Source organism: Hyperoodon ampullatus, assembly GCF_949752795.1.
Source record: "Hyperoodon ampullatus genome assembly, chromosome: 8".
NCBI classification, from domain to species: Eukaryota; Metazoa; Chordata; class Mammalia; order Artiodactyla; family Ziphiidae; genus Hyperoodon; species Hyperoodon ampullatus.
In genome coordinates, this window is record NC_136921.1 from 68,648,009 (window position 1) to 68,665,393 (window position 17,385).

The window sequence follows — 17,385 nt, forward strand, 5'->3', positions numbered from 1 at the left end:
TACAATAAAAAGTTTTACTTAAGAACATATTAGGCATAAAGGGTTAAAAGTGCTAAGATTTTATACTATACTATATTTAAACAGCTCATGTGATTTAGGATTTTAAAAAAATTATGTCTATACCTAAGAAAAGTTCTGTTTTAAAAAAATTGAATTTCAAGATTTTTAAATTTTTATATTTCATAGTGATAAAGATAATGATTTACTTTTAAATCATGTATTTGGGTCTGGTGCAATAACTAGTTCCCACATTCACTGTTTATTTTTAAGGGTACAATTTATTTATTTTTTATTTTTTTAATTAATTTTTATTGAAGTTTAGTTGATTTACAATGTTGTGTTAGTTTCTGCTGTACATCACTGGTTTATTTTTTATAGCAATGTCCACATAATTCTATTGGAAAAGAGTATTTTGTATGGCATATTATGTCCTATACCTATTCCCATTTCTGGCTAAAATAGAGTGTATCCATCCATGTCATTTTCAGGCAGGCAGCCTAAAAGGTCACATCGTTGTCCTTCATGTAAGTGTCTGTGACTCTCTCTGGACTTCAGGGCCCTTGAGAGGAAGCATAAGTGCACAGACTTTGTGATGACAAAGTGTCTGGAGTTATTTGCTGGTGTGCAACACAGGCAACACAGGAATCAGCCAGAAACATTTTGGAAGTGGAGGGTAGGGAAGGGTAAAGGGTGGTGGGAAGGTTATCATATCTGTACTTGACTTACATGGCTGGCCAGATCCTTCTGGTTCTTGACGTGTGTCAGGGACATGGTGTTGGAAGGCAGGATATAGCTGGTGGCTTTCACTCTATCCCAGGCCTCCTTGTACAGGTTCTATAGGGGTTAAAAATCTTCTTGTGAACACAGAAAAATGCAATCTGGCTAGCTTCCAGCAGTGGATCTTTCCTCTGTTTTTGTCCTTCTCAGACATTTCCTAGCAATCCCCAGATCTTCTCACTCTGTAGGAGCCAAGTACTCCTAAGTGAATAACGGGTTTAATGTCATGACCATAATTTCAGAGTCCATTATTTTGTTCTCTACCATAGCACTTATCACAGTTTGGCAGTTATCAGAGGTTTCAATACCATATTCATTCCCTCATAGGTCTAGGATTCCTGGAGGATGAAAACCACTAACATTAAAATATATATGAATATATATATATATATATTTAAAAAGATTAAAAAAATGTTTCCACTTCTAGGTATTTATTTACTCAGGAGAAATAAAAAGTTATGGACACACAGAACCTATATGCAAATGTGTATAGCAGCTTTATTCATAATTGTCAAAAACTGGACACAACTCAGATGTCCTTCAGCTGTGAATGGAAAAACAAACTGTAGTTTGGAATATTGTTTTTGCTATAAAAAGGATAAACTATTGATTTAGGCAGCAATGTGCGTAATACATAAATGCATTTTGCTAAGAGAAAGAAGCCAGACCTAACGGCTACATATCATATACTGTGATCACATTTATGTGACACTCTGGAAAAGGTAAAACTATAGGGACAGAAAACAGCTCTGTGGGTGCCAGGGGAGAGGAGAGGGGCAGCAAAGGGACAATGTGGAGGTAATACAGAATTTTTCTGTATCTTGACTATAATGGTGAAAACATGACTCTATGCATTTGTCATAAGCCACAGTACTACATACCACAGAGTGAAATTTACTGTATGCAAATTAAAACAACCAACCAAAGAATCAGCCAGAATGGGGGAGGTGACTAAAATGGAATACAAACTGTAGCAAATAAATCTGATTGTAATACAAATGTATAACAAGACTACAGTGAAGGAAGTGGTGAAGAAAACAACTGAGTTAAGTAAATTTGGAAAATGGTAACTTGACTGGATACTCTAAGGCTATAGGCAAATATAACTGCACACAAAATACCCTACTCTAGGGCTCCCCTGGTGGTGCAGTGGTTAAGAATCCACCTGTCAAGGCAGGGGACATGGGTTCAAACCCTGGTCCCGGAAGATCCCACATGCTGCGAAGCAACTAAGCCTGTGCGCCACAACTACTGAGCCTGAGCTCTAGAGCCCATGGGCCACAACTACTGAGCCCACGTGCCACAACTACTGAAGCCCATGTGCCTAGAGCCCGTGCTCCGCAACAAGGGAAACCACCACAATGAGAAGCCCGTGCACCATAACGAAGGGTAGCCCCTGCTCTCCACAACTAGAGAAAGCCCACACATAGCAACAAAGACCCAACGCAGCCAAAAATAAATAAATAAATAAATTTATTTTTTAAAAAAACCCTACTCTAGTTAGTAAATTTGTTTCTCACAGGCGTGTTAGAGATTCTGAAAATACTTTATGTGGATACAAGGGTTGCACAAATAAGTAGATATATCATAGATTATGAGAGGCAGGCTTTTCACTGGAAAGGAAATAGAAAGTCACAAGTTGGAAAAATAAGTTACACATAAGGAAAGGGTGAAGGATAGAATGAACCCTGTGGTGTTGAATTGCATTGAAGGTATCAGTATGAACTCATGGTTTTAAAATATAGATACAGTTAGGTAAGTATAGAAATAGATACAGATATGTATGCATACATGGGTTAGTATACATGCATATATTTCTAAGCTCTGTCCACTTAGAGGGCCTAGGAACAATGACATCCTAGTAGTAATGAGCACACTTAGTGCTTAAATCTTGGTTCAAAATACCATTCTCCAATAAAATAAACTGGGATTTCTTAGAGAGGTGGCTGATTCCAGGTCTGGAACAGGGAAAATACAGATGAGCCTGGAACATCTTGTGGTGCCAAGCAGTAAGGCAGCGCTCAAAAAACATGTGATTGGGTGTATCAAGGGGACACAGGAGTCACCCTGAAAGAGCTCCCCATAGCAAAGCTGAAACCATTTGAGCAACAAAATAAATAACAATATTAGACTCTACCATAGAATAAAATAAATACCCATGAGCCAACACTGATATAAATAAATATGTAAACAAACCAACAGTGGAGAAGGAACAGCTCTTTCTTACAGAAGAATTTCAGTTAATAAATGTATATAGAAGAAAAAAGGGAAAGAGAAAATCACTAGTAGGCATATTCCACAGTAATAATTCTTGCAGGCAAGCTCCATCAATGGATGTTAAAACATACGAGAGAAAGTATAAGGACAAACAGGATATTTGCATAGTCCCAAAGGATCTCTTCCAAGATATTTATTAATAACAAAGGTAAAACTAGTAACTTTACAGTGGAGCATCTCGGCAGAGAGCAACCTAACCAAGTGATCAAGGTCATCACAAGTTATTGACATTATGTACCACCTGCTATGGTGTGCTGAGAAGGGTGCATCAATTCTGTGTTATTTTTGCAAAAAAAAGAAAAGGGCATACCTTTAATCTAATCATGAGAAAACATCAGATAAGTCCAAATTGAGGAAAGAATACTAGCCAGTTATTCTACAAAATAACTTGGCTAGTAGTCTTCAAAGTGTCAAGATGAGAAAAAGACAAGGAAAGATTGAGAAATTATCAGATTAGAAGAGACTAAGGAGTCAAGACAACAAAATGCAATGTGGGATCCTGGATTTGGCATCTGGAACAGAAAAGCAGGTTAGTGGAAAAACTGGTGAAGTCTGGATAAAGCCTATAATTAACATTGTAACAATGTTAATTGCTTAGTTTTGATAGTTGTACTATAGAGAAAAGTATGAGGAAATTCTCTGTACTATTTTTGCAGTGTTTCTGTAAATCTAAAATTAATTCAAAATGAAGTTTAAAAATGTAACCAATTCAGAGGCAGGAAAAAAAGTGTGCCTCTGTTGGTCTGTAAGTCACTGGCCAAGGGAGAAGCCACAGAAAAACAAGTCTAGGGTCAACAAAGAAGAGCTTCAACAGTACCTGTCTGCAATAAGGAAGGAGTTGGTGAATTTGTGTCAACTGCATGAAATAGAACAATATTCAAATCGGGGCTGATTTACTTGTAACCATGAGGACTTACAAGATAAAGTAGGAGTTTAAAGGTCCAGGCAAAAGATTGGAAAGACCTTTGGGGGTAAGGTTGTCTGTCCCTTTTCATCTCTTATTGTCTATAAAGGTGAAAAAGGTAACTCAAATACAGATAAAAGAAAGAGAACTCAACTCACACTGCTATACAGATCCTTCAGATTCTTGGTTCTGTCATAATCCACTGTTTCTAGAACTGTCGTATATTTGTCTTTAATCTGATGATAATTTTCTTTATATTTCACCTACAGACAAAAAGGATGGGTTATTCTTTTCTATTGTTTGACAATATGTAAAGACAATAACGGCTTGTCCTGGGAGAGAAGTATAAGGAAGACACACCTCACTGGCATTAATGCCGCTTTGAAGAGCAGTCACGTAAAGCGGTGTATCTGTGACCAGGTTATAATTTTTCAGATTTTCTTTACCTGCTGCCGTGTATTGTATCTGTGAAGAAAAAGAAAAGTCACCGAAAATGGTAAAATGCAGGTCTTCCATCAGCTTTAGCAGTTTGTGCCTACTTAGATGTACCTTTATTTCTGGGTTTCTGCTTTAATCCTAACAGAGGATACGTTGTACAGTTTGAGACTTTGCATGGCTGTCAAAACTAACAGTTTCTCTTGACCAAGAGTGGAGTCTAGATCTTTGCCACGTCACTTCTTCCTTGTGTTGTTTTTTCCATGCCTATACTCCATCCCTGACAGCAGCCCCTCAATTTCAACATTCCATTAGTCTGCCCTATCCAAGCTGAATTTCTGCTGGGAAATTTCCCAAATGTCTACTTTTTACTTCAAGACTTAACTATTTATGGTCAAAGTATGCATGTACGTTCTACTCCCTGCCAGTTAACCTGATCAACTAAGGTGTAGATGCTTGAGAGTAGTTCACTCTGAAACACCTCCCAGATAACTTTCTGCTGTAAATGTCTATAGCCTTAAATCACAGGAGAGACTCAAACTGAGGAAGGCCAGCACCAGAACAGGCCACCAGAGAGGTTTTATTGGGCAGGGGCCTTTGGTTCCCTTAGATCATGCACTGTCAAAGCTGCTTTCTCTGCAGCACAGGGACAGCCTTGCTATCACTCCACTGGGAGCACCATGGAGCTCATCAATCCACAGTGAGCTAGTCCCTCTAAGAAGATGGCTCACCTGACTCTGGAGGTCATATGATTTCTTGGCCTGGAGGATCTGGGGTGTATCCCAAACGTAGCATCCAATGCCTTTCAGCCAATTCAAGTCACTTTTATACACATTCTGCAAGAAAGAAGAAACTGTGAAAGGTGACAGGTACTAACTGAATTTACAATCAAGCATTTGATAATTTCCTATCAGCCCTTGGCTGTGCTTAGTACTTAGCAGTCATAGGGTGGGTTTCTCAACACCTGGAAGGTCTTTAATGCCCTGGTCTAAAGAAGTTTAGGAAGAGGAGAGCAACAGCTAAGTTTTAGTCTAGTGTTGAACAGATAAAATATTTAACATAGGTGCCTCATTGCTCCAAGGGGATCCTTACACCAAAAAAAGGTTACTCATGCCACTTTGTATTGAAAAGCAGCAGGGTTTAGGAATACAGGGACAATTAGAACATGGGGCCCCAGGCAGGGCTGGGTGAAGTCTGTAACTTAGTCAACCTGCAGAAAGGACATCATACATCACTCAACATCTCCTGCGCGTTTTGGACCCGCATAACATTGGGTTCTTCTGGAAGAGACGTCCACTGGTGGAAGTAGTGTCGGTACTCCAGGTCACTGAGGATGTACTGGCACCTTTTAGCCAGCACATGATTCATCATATCATTGGGTATATGAATATTTGCTTTGGTGTCCTCATAATGTCTTCTGTAGTTCAACTAAAGAATAATATATTTTTAAAGACAAAAATAAGAAAGGAATTAAATGTAAATTATTCTCATCAATCTTTTTTATAGTCTTATTTTCAACATAGATCAATACCTTTAGAATAGACTAAGGTTAAAAAATGACACTTTAATATACTCTTCTTCTTTAAAAATTTCCCATCCTTTTATAACACAGGGTAAAGAGTGACTTTGTTTTCTCCTTTTCCCAAATACAGAGCCCTCACTGTGTTTGGAGGAGGCGGGAGAGAAAGGGTGAAAACTCACAGCCATCAGAGGTGCACAGGGCTAACTGGCAGGGGCGGGGGACAGTCTCAAGACTGGCTCATTCCTCACCATCCCACCCCGCCCCCAGCTAATCTTGAACCAAAGGGCAGATTATAAATAGGCAGACTATTATTACACTTAAGTGTGCAGATCCTCTGTTACAGTGAACTTTGCTTACCGCACTCCTCATCTTTTGGAAATCCAGACAGTGAACCACGTTGGGGAACTCACTGATTTCTTTTCCAGCCAGGTAGTGACCCTTCAGCTTCTCATAGGTCTCTTTGTATTTAAGCTGTGAAATAGGTGCAACATTGAAAATCACTGGGACTTTCTAACCAGCCCTTTGTGACTGGAAAGACTCTCAAACTTATGAAAGGAAAAAGTCCTACTAACCTCACTGTTCACAAAGTCAGCATGCTTGGCTCCAACAATGGGAATATAGCGTTCGTCCAAGGTGTAGCCATAGGCCTTGTTTCCCTCCCACGCTCCTTTATACAGTATCTAGAACAAAGAAAGGTGTATCAACAAAAGTTTGCATTCAACTTCTTTCAGATGCCACTCGAAAGAAAATGGTAAAATCAAGGTAAAATACTCATGTTTAAAGGCAAGGCTTAAATCTTCATTAACAGCTGTTAGCGTGCGTACCTAAGAACAGGGCAGAGTCTTTGGGCTTGTTGCAAATTAAATCTACAGCCCCCGAGGCATTTTATAACAGAGTTTAACTGTATTTAGAGTTCTAATAAAAGTGAAAACAAATTTGCACACAGAGAGAGAATCACCAAAGATGGCTTCCCATTCGGCATATACACATATACGCTACACACACATCACCTTTAGATTAGCTGAATTAAAATTTGGAGGGCAAGTCCTCCACTTGTTGGCTGGAGATATATGTACATGATTGCTAAAGAGGGACCAGCCTTTCCTCTCTTCTCTCTGTTGGTAGTTGCTTGGTCCTACGTGCGCCCGGAAGTAACGTAGCTCTTGTTAGGTTATTGTCTCTCTCTTTATTTGAATGTCTCCCTCACTTACAGGGGCTCCTGGAGGGTTTGTCTCATTGATCTTTAGCTCCTCAGTGCCTCTCATAGGGCCTGGCACATCACAGGGGCTCAAACAACACCAGCTGGATAAACACTATTTGCCCTGAATAATATGCTACTTCTAATAAACAAGACTAAATACAACAAAAACAATAGATCTCTTTATAAGTTCAGTTGCTCACAAAATCAGCCAAGAATGTGAATACTGACAAGAGCTTAAAATTCGGAACTGAGTTGTATATCACATAAAATGGAACTTACGGTACTGTAGAGTTTTCCCATGTCTTTGGAATGGGTGATATATGGTGTATCTGGAGAAAAGATATACTTGCCCTTTACTAATTTATTAAATGTTTCTTTATATTTTACCTGAGGGAAGAAAACAAAACAAAACCTTTGATTATTCTAAATGTATATTTAAAGTTTCACAAGATCTACCTAGCAAGATAATAATTAGTCTACATTTAGAGATTAACCAACTGGTTAAATTTCACTACATGATATATAATTTACATTATAACTAATATAATGGAAAGTTTTGGATAATAATTTAGATATTATCTAAAAGTGGGTACAGTATACCACCTACTAGTGACTTTTAAGACATTCTCCCCCAAAGATTTTCTTATAATTTACTCCCTATCATCTCACAAGCAGTTATCTGGACTTACACAAGCCTGTTCAACTACAGACAACTAAGTCTCCAGTTTGTGTATCTCATTATACACAAAGCAAACTTACATCACTTTGATTGACTGAGTTAATCTTGGCCAGAACAATCTCTGGAGGATCCACCACGCTTGTAAAGTTAGGATAGTTGGCAAGAGCATCTTTCTTATAGTTTCTCTGCAAAGAAATAGAGACAATTAAGACAGGTGCCTCCGCCCCCCCCACATGGGGATAGGTACATATCCCCACATGGCAGGTAAGGAGGCCAGGCCTTATGTAAGAAGAACTTGCTTTGCTTACCTGATTCACCATTTCCTGGTTCTTGGTAACCCTCACATGGTCTACAGAATCCAGGGGGATCCAACCAATGCCTCGAAGCCACTCCAGGTCAGCTTTGTAGACATTCTGAGAGCAGGAAGGGAGACATGATGCAGGTATAAATGACTCAGGCACAGGATGACAAGCAGCAGGTTAGAAACAATGTTTTCAGAAGCTTTTTAGGGTTTTCTCTCTAGTGGCTGTTGTCTCATTGATTCAATCATGATTTCATCTGTACACCTGAGCAACATTTCTTGAGCCTGTTACTATAAATGAAGAACTATGGAAGGTTATTTGAGGGATAAGTATAAGGAAGGCCTCTAAGTATAAAGAGAAGTTACTTATAAAGTGCAAAGTGGTTAAGGGCTATGAGAGGAAGACCATGCAGATGCTGTGGGAGTTGAGGGTAAGGGACCATTGTTTCCATCTGTGAGCATAAGAGAAGGTTTTACCAAGGAAGTTATAGTTACATAGAAATACATGGGGGCATTTAGACTAAGTAAAGGAAATCACACAAGTAAATGCTCATGTACTGTAGGGTTGGGGGAAGCATCCCTCCAGCCCATCTCTACCCTTCCCCCTCACTTCCTGAATTCTCTCAGGCCATCCCACACCAAATGAAGAGGAGTTGCTAATCTGATTGAAGTTCCACAGTGGTCATCCTCCTGCAGCAACCAGTGAGGTGGGATGTTCAAGTTCACCACCTGTGCTGCAGGTAGTCTTTGACATCCTGTTTCTGTTTTGGTAATGATCAGAAGACCCAGGTAGGGTTAGCTCCTCGGCACACCTGAGCATCACATCGATGCATTGTGTTTCGGTTCCCTAAAGACTGCTGGTGGCAGGTAGAGATCTTGATTCAGCCTTCAGTGGGAGGTGGCCTGAGATATATTCTCCATCCCAGCTTTAAACTCTGCATAAGGGATTCTGGGCCTCATGCAGCTCATCAGTACATTGTGTCCTCTTTGCTTTGATTCCTTGTAAGCAACTCCTTCATAAATGCCATGAGGAAGGAGATGCTTAGCAAAGCAAAAAGGAGGCATTCCCAGGTCCCTGACTATACTATCATCTAATATAGCCAAAATCCCAACTCCATCTCAGCTCCCACCCCAGCCAATTATTATTTTAAATCAGTTGATAATTTTCCATGCAAATGTGAGGAGCTGTTGATGGCAGAGATGGTACAAAAGCAGACTTTTTAAAAATTGACTTTGAAAGTTATTCAGAAATGCACAGTCAGTAGGCAAAGCTGTCCGTCACTGCTCCCAACCTTTCTCTACTTCATATCCAGTCTTAATTACCTTCTGAGAGCAAACTAAGTATTTATGGTCCCAAGTGTCATAGACTGGTGGTTCTAGAATGCTGCTTATGATTCTCAGAGTAGACCATACATTTCTAGATAATTAAGAAACAAAAATCACTTACATCGCTTTGTAGGTCATAGGCCTTCCTTGCCTGAATAACATCATTTTGGTCAGGGTGACACGTCCATTGGTGCAGGTAATTGCGGTAATCAGTATCACTGACAAGGGCCTGCCCCTCCTTGGCCACCAACACTGAGACCATATCGGGAGGTATATTGATGTTGGCCTTTGTTTTATGATAGTGCTGTTTGTATAGTCTGTCATTCTGAATCTGGCCTGCGTGCTCGAACCAAACCAGTTTAGGATCATCTCTCATTGTCGGGACACCAACATAATGACCTTTCTGCTTGACATGGTCAGCTTTGTATTTCAGCTGGTGGGAAGAGGAATAGAGATCCCATCAGCTTTGACAAGCACACAAGGCAAAGGGGGCTTGAAACATCAGCAAACTCAGTCCCCCAGCTTTTTGAGTTACTCCCCCAAGAATAAATATCAAAAAAACATTGAAATAGGGTGGGAGGGAGGCTCAAGAGGAAGGGGATAGGGGGATATGTGTATACATATAGCTGATTCACTTTGTTGTACTGCAGAAACTAACACAACATTGTAAAGCAATTATACTCCAATAAAGATATTTTTTTAAAAAAGTAAAAGGGAAAGAGCAACAAGATTGCACGAAATAATTGCAAGATTATATATAAATCTTTTGTATAAAATAATAGAAATAAAATAATCATTATTTCGCTCAGTAGATGTAATTATTTAAGGAGAACTATGTAAGTACTGACAGACTCTCTCAATGATCAAACTTTAGTCAGGCTCCCCTGGGCTCTCTTCTTGATGAGGACTCCACTTTGGTCTCTGTCTTTGCTGGGGCTGCATAGCCCAGTTTTAGCAAAAATTCTGTTAAATTTTAGCAGAGTTTAGCAGGAATCCCCCTATCCTTGATATCTCCTCTTAGTAACTTTCCGTCCACTGGACCCCTCACTGTTCCTTGGCTATAAATCTTCAATTGTCCATTCTGTATTTGGACTTGAGCCCAGTTCTGTAATGAGGTTGCTTTTGCCCTTTTGCTATAGTTTTTAAATAAAATCTATTTTTATCACTTTGCTAAAAAACAAAACAGAAACATTGAAATAAATAGATACGAAGAAATATCAATTTAAAAATAGAAAAATATACACTTATTTTCTAATTCTAGCAATATTGTATTTGAAAGCTTAGAGATTTTAGGGAAGCAGGGAATAGAAGAAAAAACAAAGACTTCAAATGATAGTTTTTAAAGCCAAGAAGAAAAAGATGAAGAATGCCAAAAGTCCATGGGAAAAGGACCAGAAGGGAGCAGGTACTCTGAACATCCCCAAGCCTGGCCAGGCCTGCCAGCCAACAAGGAACTCTCCATTACGCTACATGCCTTAGCATAAATGGGTTCTTGCACAGGGAAGGTCCAGCCTTTGCAAAGCACACTCATATCAGAATAAATTACCTCGCTCTGAACGTCACGAGAGTGATGGGCATGAACAAACGGCACAGCATCCGGAGGCAAAATGTAACTGGTGGCTTTTTGTTTCTCCCAGCTTTCCTTGTAGAGATACTAAAAGACAGAGAGCCATGACAAAGGGTTAAACCAAGGAGTCAGAATGGAGGGATAAGTCTCCTATTGTTATGTTATGGTCCTCTGTCCCCATACAAAGTGCCAGGCATCCAGGTAAAATCCATACCTGGTCCAGTATTCGGGCTGCCTCCTGGGCAGCGTGCAGCTGAGGGGTTTCTGTGAGGGTGTACTTTGATTTGGTGTCATTCCAATCTTTTCGGTATTTAATCTAGAAATGAGAAGAAAGTTGGTAAGTTCTTTAATATTAAGAAAACATAATGTTGTCCAAGCAAATGCTAGCATCATTCATCTCAACGTTTACAATCTGTATCTCAGAAAATGACTGCACGCTAAGTGTAAGTAAGTGGAAAAGCTTTGGAAATGATATCTTCCCAAGAGAGCAATTTTAGAATGACAGTCATGTACTTACATCATTTAGGATTTCACCACTTTGTTTTGCTGTCACGTAATCAACTCTGTCATCCACGGGAGTAAAGTTGAGAGTTTCTATTTTTGTGCGATATTTTTTCTATGGGAAAGAAAATATCTTTTAGATAGCTGTAGTCTCTGGTCCTGTGTGAGTTGATAAAGATATGCTGCATTTAAGGACCCTTCTCTACTAGAGGCATAGAATGCTGTATGTCAATGGCATCTTCCTGGCAATTTGGCTTTCTTCTTAGCATTTTATTTTTTAACAAATGGGTTGACTTCTTACACCTTCCACAGATTTTGAAGTAGCAGGTTTGGTTAGCTCCCAAAGCCATGTAATGTGTCATTATGTGAAGTCAGTGCATGTTTTTTTTCAACTGGACAAACTTCTCTCAAGTGTATTGCTATTGCTGACAAAGAAGTTTTCTATTTATACAATTCTAAGCATTGTTGAGTGTAGATGGATGTGATTCCATAATGTGAAAGGGACAGTACAGGATTATTTTGGAAAAATGTACGTTGGCTTAAATGACAGCAATTGAAATTGTTAAAACTGCTGATAGGGAATGACTGCATTTTGGCTCGTATATTTTTTGTTCAGTCTCTTAGGAAATGTGCTGAATGGCAGGATAAGATCCTGGAATACCTCACTGAAGATATCTGCAGCGTGCTTGGCATGATTGAAAGAAACAGAATCATCTGGTATCCAGCCGATCCCACGTAACCATTCCAAGTCAGCCTTGTAAATAGCCTGTGAAAATAAGACCAGGAAGAAGTCAGTGACCCTGGTCATATTTATTCTATCCATTGGTCTGATGGAGAAATGCAATTTAAGAATGACATACTCAAGCAGCCAGACAAGTAACATAAGTAAATTAACTATGAGGCCAGGTGGTATGACAAACCAGCTGGGGACATATTTGCTATTTAAAGGGGGTTAGCCTCAATTCAGCTCCAGGTTATTGTTGCCAAGGGCTAATGCATGTCTGGAGCTGCATCCTCTGATTTTTTTTCAATAAAAATGGGAACCCCTAGATTTGTACACAAAATTCCCTGATTTAAAAACCTTGGCAACTTAATACAAAATTTAAAAATACTGTGTCAACTAAAATAGCATATCTGTGACTACATCCTGACCATGGACTGCTGATATTTTAGTTACAATTTAAACCTCTGTTGCTACTTAAATTCTATTAAAATAATATTTTCAGAGTAGCTGTCTTTAACCGGAAACAGTTAAGAACTATATTCACACTACCACTTATTTCTTGATACAAAGTCCAGATCCTTCATGGCTCTGGTGATTTTGATACCATACTATAAGTTCTAACCAAAACCAAATTCTTCGCTATATAAAGATGTGAAGTGATGATGCAAGGATTTAATGACATAAACTTTCTGGGAGTCATGGGAAAATGATGCAAGAGCTCAGGCTAAAATGCAGCCCACTCACATCGCTTTGCAGATCGTAGGCTTTCCTGGCCTGAATCACGTCGTGCTGGTCAGGCATGCACATCCATTGGTGCAGGTAATTGCGATAATCAATGTCGCTGACCAGAGCCTGGCAATGTTTAGAGTGCGTGATGGAAAGCATATCCGGAGGGCTCTGGAACTTAGACTTCCATTTGGCCCACTGCAGCCGGTACTCTCTTTCATTCTGAATCTTGCCAGCTATGAGGGCCCAGCGGATCTTGTTGTCATCCCTTGCTGTGAGGGTACCCACGTAGTGTCCCTTCTGCTTCTCATGGTCAAGCTTGTATTTATACTGGAGACAGAAAAACAAAGCAGATGGACCACAGCATGAACTCTCAATGCACCTAGGGCATTTGTTTGAAAAACTGAGGAGTTAAACAAGGCCACACTCACATCACTGGCGATCTCCCTGGAGGCCTTGGCAGCCTGGATGGGGATGGCGTCCAGCCGTACATCACAGCTCATCTTCATCTCATCCCAACCTTCGCGGTAAATTTTCTGAAGAGGAGGAAAAATGAGGTATCGTTCCAGATTCAAACTTACTAATGACTCCAAGGGTTCAAGTAGAATTAATATCAGAGGGGTGCAGTTTTTGAAGTCCCAGAAACAGTTTAAAAAAAGAGAATAGGTGAAAGAATCATTCTGTACCAATGTACTGGAGAACAAAACCATGTCTGGAATCCAAAGATCTGGGCTGGACAAGAGTTCTTTCTTTTCTTTTTTTTGAATTATAGCTTTGATGTAGTTTTTCATGGTTTATGTAAAAGGGTTTATCTGCTTCTTGTATTGGTGTATTAGTAGCACTGGGATATGTTTAAGTTCAGACATTGGCAGGCTAGTATTGAATTTCTCTAGTTTAATAATTCTCTTTAATTAATTCCATTTTTAATCTTCAGAATTATAAACATTTTACATTTGAGTTTTTTTCCTCTCTGTATGGTTTCTTAGATCTTCTAATACGATTGATGATGCATATTGTTTGGGAATGTTAGATTTTCTTTCTGAAGCACCATTGGATGTAACGGCTATTTTCTAAGTGCAGCACTGTTTGTAAAGAGAAGTCAGTTAAAGTAGTGACTGATTTACAGATAGCCTTCTGAAAATATATTCACATTTAAGTGGATACCTTCTGTACTGACGATGTCAGAAAGACTCAGAAATAAGAGTAATTTAAATGTATAAATTAGAAATCATACCTATCACTATGGGAGCTTGAACAGTGCAGAAAGGAGAAGTGAATTTCAATCATTGACAGTTCCATGGCCTTTTCATATTTGATAAACAAGTGCTTAGGGCTTCCCTGGTGGCGCAGTGGTTAAGAATCCGCCTGCTGATGCAGGGAACACCGGTTCGTACCCCGGTCTGGGAAGATCCCACATGCCGTGGAGCGGCTGGCCCGTGAGCCATGGCCGCTGGGCCTGTGCATCCGGAGCCTGTGCTCCGCAACGGGAGAGGCCACAACAGTGAGAGACCCGCATACCGCCAAAAAAAAAAGTGCTTAGATAAATTTTGTCCTTGTAATGGACAAGTTTTATATGAATTTTCATTCAAGTTTTTGTATGAATTTTGGGTGGTCCAATTTTAACATTTGACTTGTTTTTTTGTACAAGAGAAAAAAGTGTTCTCCACATTTAAACATATTATACTAGAGAATATTTCATGCAAATTTGTAATTATGTTATTTAAACTTTTAAAATTTATTTTGTTTTATTACATATACTGTTACACTATTTTTTCTTATGTAATATATTTTTTTTGTTTATGTGGTCAAATATATTTTTTATTTGAACTACAAAAAAAATTGGGCTTGAGACCTAACTTCTTCACCTACTAACTTTGAGAATGTGGGCAAATTCCTTAATATTTCTAAGTCTCAGCTTTCCCATATGATAAAAACAAAATAACAGTCTTACCCGTGTGATTAGTGTGAAGACTAAATGAGTTAATTTAACATGGATTTTCTTGGTTACCCATAAAATGATATACAAATATTCTGCAAAAGTTGTACTTTCTAAATGATGGAAATAATTTAAAATAGTGGATTTTATTGAGATTATACTACTGGCAACATCATGTATGAAGAAAGTGTATATTTTGGTTAACATTCAAATAGGATGTTTGATTTCTTTCAAAACAAAAGTCATTCTCATTAGTATCTAAATATCTAAATTTAACAGCTTTACTTTTGGCATAGTTTCAATTACTAGTCTTGCTTATATCATGATATTAATGGTAGGGTTCTGATATTGCCAGCTGAGAAATTTATCATGTAAAAGAGAGCACATGAGACTTCCAGAATTCCCCTGCCAAAGATACCTATGGCTCAGAAGGAAGAGGCTGAGGAGACTACACTGCAGTGAAGAGCTGGCTGTTTCTCCATCCAGTCACTTGTCAATAAGAGTACGCTGCACCATATACTGATTCTGGTCCAAAAAAAAATGTAGCAATGCCTCAAAATTTTGTTTTCTTCCCAGCCCTTGGAAAAAATTAGCTCCCAAGAGGCTCATTACAAGAGAGTTGGTGGTGCAATTTGGCATATGGCGAGTAATCTTTGCTTGGAAGCCTCCTTCTCTCACAAAGATTTATTATTTTTTGAAGGATGCAAAGTTCCAAGCCATGGTGGACTGCATTAAGGTAGTATCCTTCTTCTAAGGTCATACTTGTTCTACACACAGAAAAATCGCTGTGATCCATGAAGGTGGTACCTTTCTTGAACTTTCTTAAACTGTGAAGCTAGCCATGTAAACGAATTCTCTTTTTATCTAATAGACTTTTTAGTTGATACTCTTCCTTTCCCTGGGCATGTAATCATTTATTCTGCAAATAATGATAATTTTGCCTTGTTCTTTCCAATATTTATCTCTTATACTTAATCTTATGTAATTATTTTGCTGTGAATGAGAAGCTTATCACTTAGCTACTTCCAGCAAATATTAATAAATGGTAATGTTATGGGTATTCTTGTTTTATTCCTGACTTGACTGAGAAGCTTACTTACTTGAGGATGAGGCTGGCCTTTGATATGAGATTTATTCTTAGTTATGACAAGAAAGTATTCATTTATTCTTATTTTGCTAAGATTTTATTTTTAAAAATAAGAATGGATATTGGATTTGGTCACACGCCTTTAAAAAAATTTTTTTATTCATCAGTATTTATTTATTTATGGCTGCATTGGGTCTTTGTTGCTGCATGGGGGCTTTCTCTAGTTGCGGCAAGCAGGGGCTACTCTTTGTTGTGGTGCATGGCCTTCTCATTGCAATGGCTTCTCTTGCTGCGGAGCATGGGGTCTAGGCCCGCTGGCTTCAGTAGTTGTGGCTCATGGGCTCTAGAGCACAGGCTCAGTAGTTGTGGCACACAGGCATAACTGCTCCGCGGCATGTGGGATCTTCCTGGACTAGGGCTCGAACCCGTGTCCCCTGCATTGGCAGGCAGATTCTTAACCACGTGCCACCAGAGAAGTCCCACACGTCTTTTTTTTTTTTTAAACATCTTTATTGGAGTATAACTGCTTTACAATGATGTGTTAGTTTCTGCTGTATAACAAAGTGAATCAGCTATATGTATACATATATCCCCATATCCGCTTCCTCTTGCATCTCCTTCCCATCCTCCCTATCCCACCCCTCTAGGTGGGTCACAAAGCACTGAGCTGATCTCCCTGTGCTATGCGGCTTCTTCCCACTAGCTATCTATTTTACATTTGGTAGTGTACATTAGTCCATGTCACTCTCTCACTTGGTCCCAGCTTACCCTTCCCCCTCCCCGCCACATGTCTTTTTAAATCTAATAAAATGAGCATACGATTTTTCTCTTTTGTTTTATCACATTATTAGGTTTCTGAATACAGAACACTCCTGGCATTCCTGAATGAACCCTAGTTGTTTGTATCATATCATATTCATGTGTTACTGAATTTGATTTGTTAATATTTCATTTAAGATTTTCCCCATTATTATTGGTCTACAGTTTTCACTCATGGAACTATCTTTGACAAGTTTTGATAATGGTGATGGCTTTCCTTGTTTCATTAGGCTCTCTGTCAGTTTGTTTATTTTTTGAGGTTTGGAAAGAATTCCCCTATGAAATCATTCTGGGTGACCCTGATATCAGAGAGGAGGAAGGACAGTCTTTAATAACATATTAATTTCTTACAATGTGTTTTTATTCTTTTTCTGGTAACTTATAACTTCCTTAAAAGCCCCCTATAGATCTGTTTTTGTTTTTTCTTTTTTTCGCGGTATGTGGGCCTCTCACTGTTGTGGCCTCTCCCGTTGCGGAGCACAAGCTCCGGACGTGCAGGCTCAACGGCCATGGCTCACGGGCCTAGCCGCTTTGCAGCATGTGGGATCTTCCCGGACCGGGGCAAGAACCCGTGTCCCCTGCAATGGCAGGCGGACTCTCAAC

At 39.2% G+C, this 17,385-nt stretch overlaps 1 protein-coding gene across 1 annotated transcript in view; it reads right to left on the reverse strand.

The window, feature by feature from the left end:
• Positions 1–17,385, reverse strand: part of NEB (nebulin) — a gene marked incomplete at both ends in the record, with an annotated part of 225,065 nt that overhangs the window by 63,022 nt on the left and 144,658 nt on the right. The window contains 17 exons of the mRNA XM_079710699.1: positions 727–834; positions 4,117–4,221; positions 4,319–4,423; positions 5,125–5,229; positions 5,624–5,821; positions 6,273–6,386; positions 6,488–6,595; positions 7,396–7,503; positions 7,876–7,980; positions 8,104–8,208; positions 9,544–9,855; positions 10,969–11,076; positions 11,204–11,305; positions 11,507–11,605; positions 12,152–12,256; positions 12,959–13,270; positions 13,372–13,476. Of these exons, the coding sequence (XP_079566825.1) occupies positions 727–834; positions 4,117–4,221; positions 4,319–4,423; positions 5,125–5,229; positions 5,624–5,821; positions 6,273–6,386; positions 6,488–6,595; positions 7,396–7,503; positions 7,876–7,980; positions 8,104–8,208; positions 9,544–9,855; positions 10,969–11,076; positions 11,204–11,305; positions 11,507–11,605; positions 12,152–12,256; positions 12,959–13,270; positions 13,372–13,476 (2,304 nt within the window). The remainder of the gene's footprint in view (positions 1–726; positions 835–4,116; positions 4,222–4,318; positions 4,424–5,124; positions 5,230–5,623; positions 5,822–6,272; positions 6,387–6,487; positions 6,596–7,395; positions 7,504–7,875; positions 7,981–8,103; positions 8,209–9,543; positions 9,856–10,968; positions 11,077–11,203; positions 11,306–11,506; positions 11,606–12,151; positions 12,257–12,958; positions 13,271–13,371; positions 13,477–17,385) is intronic.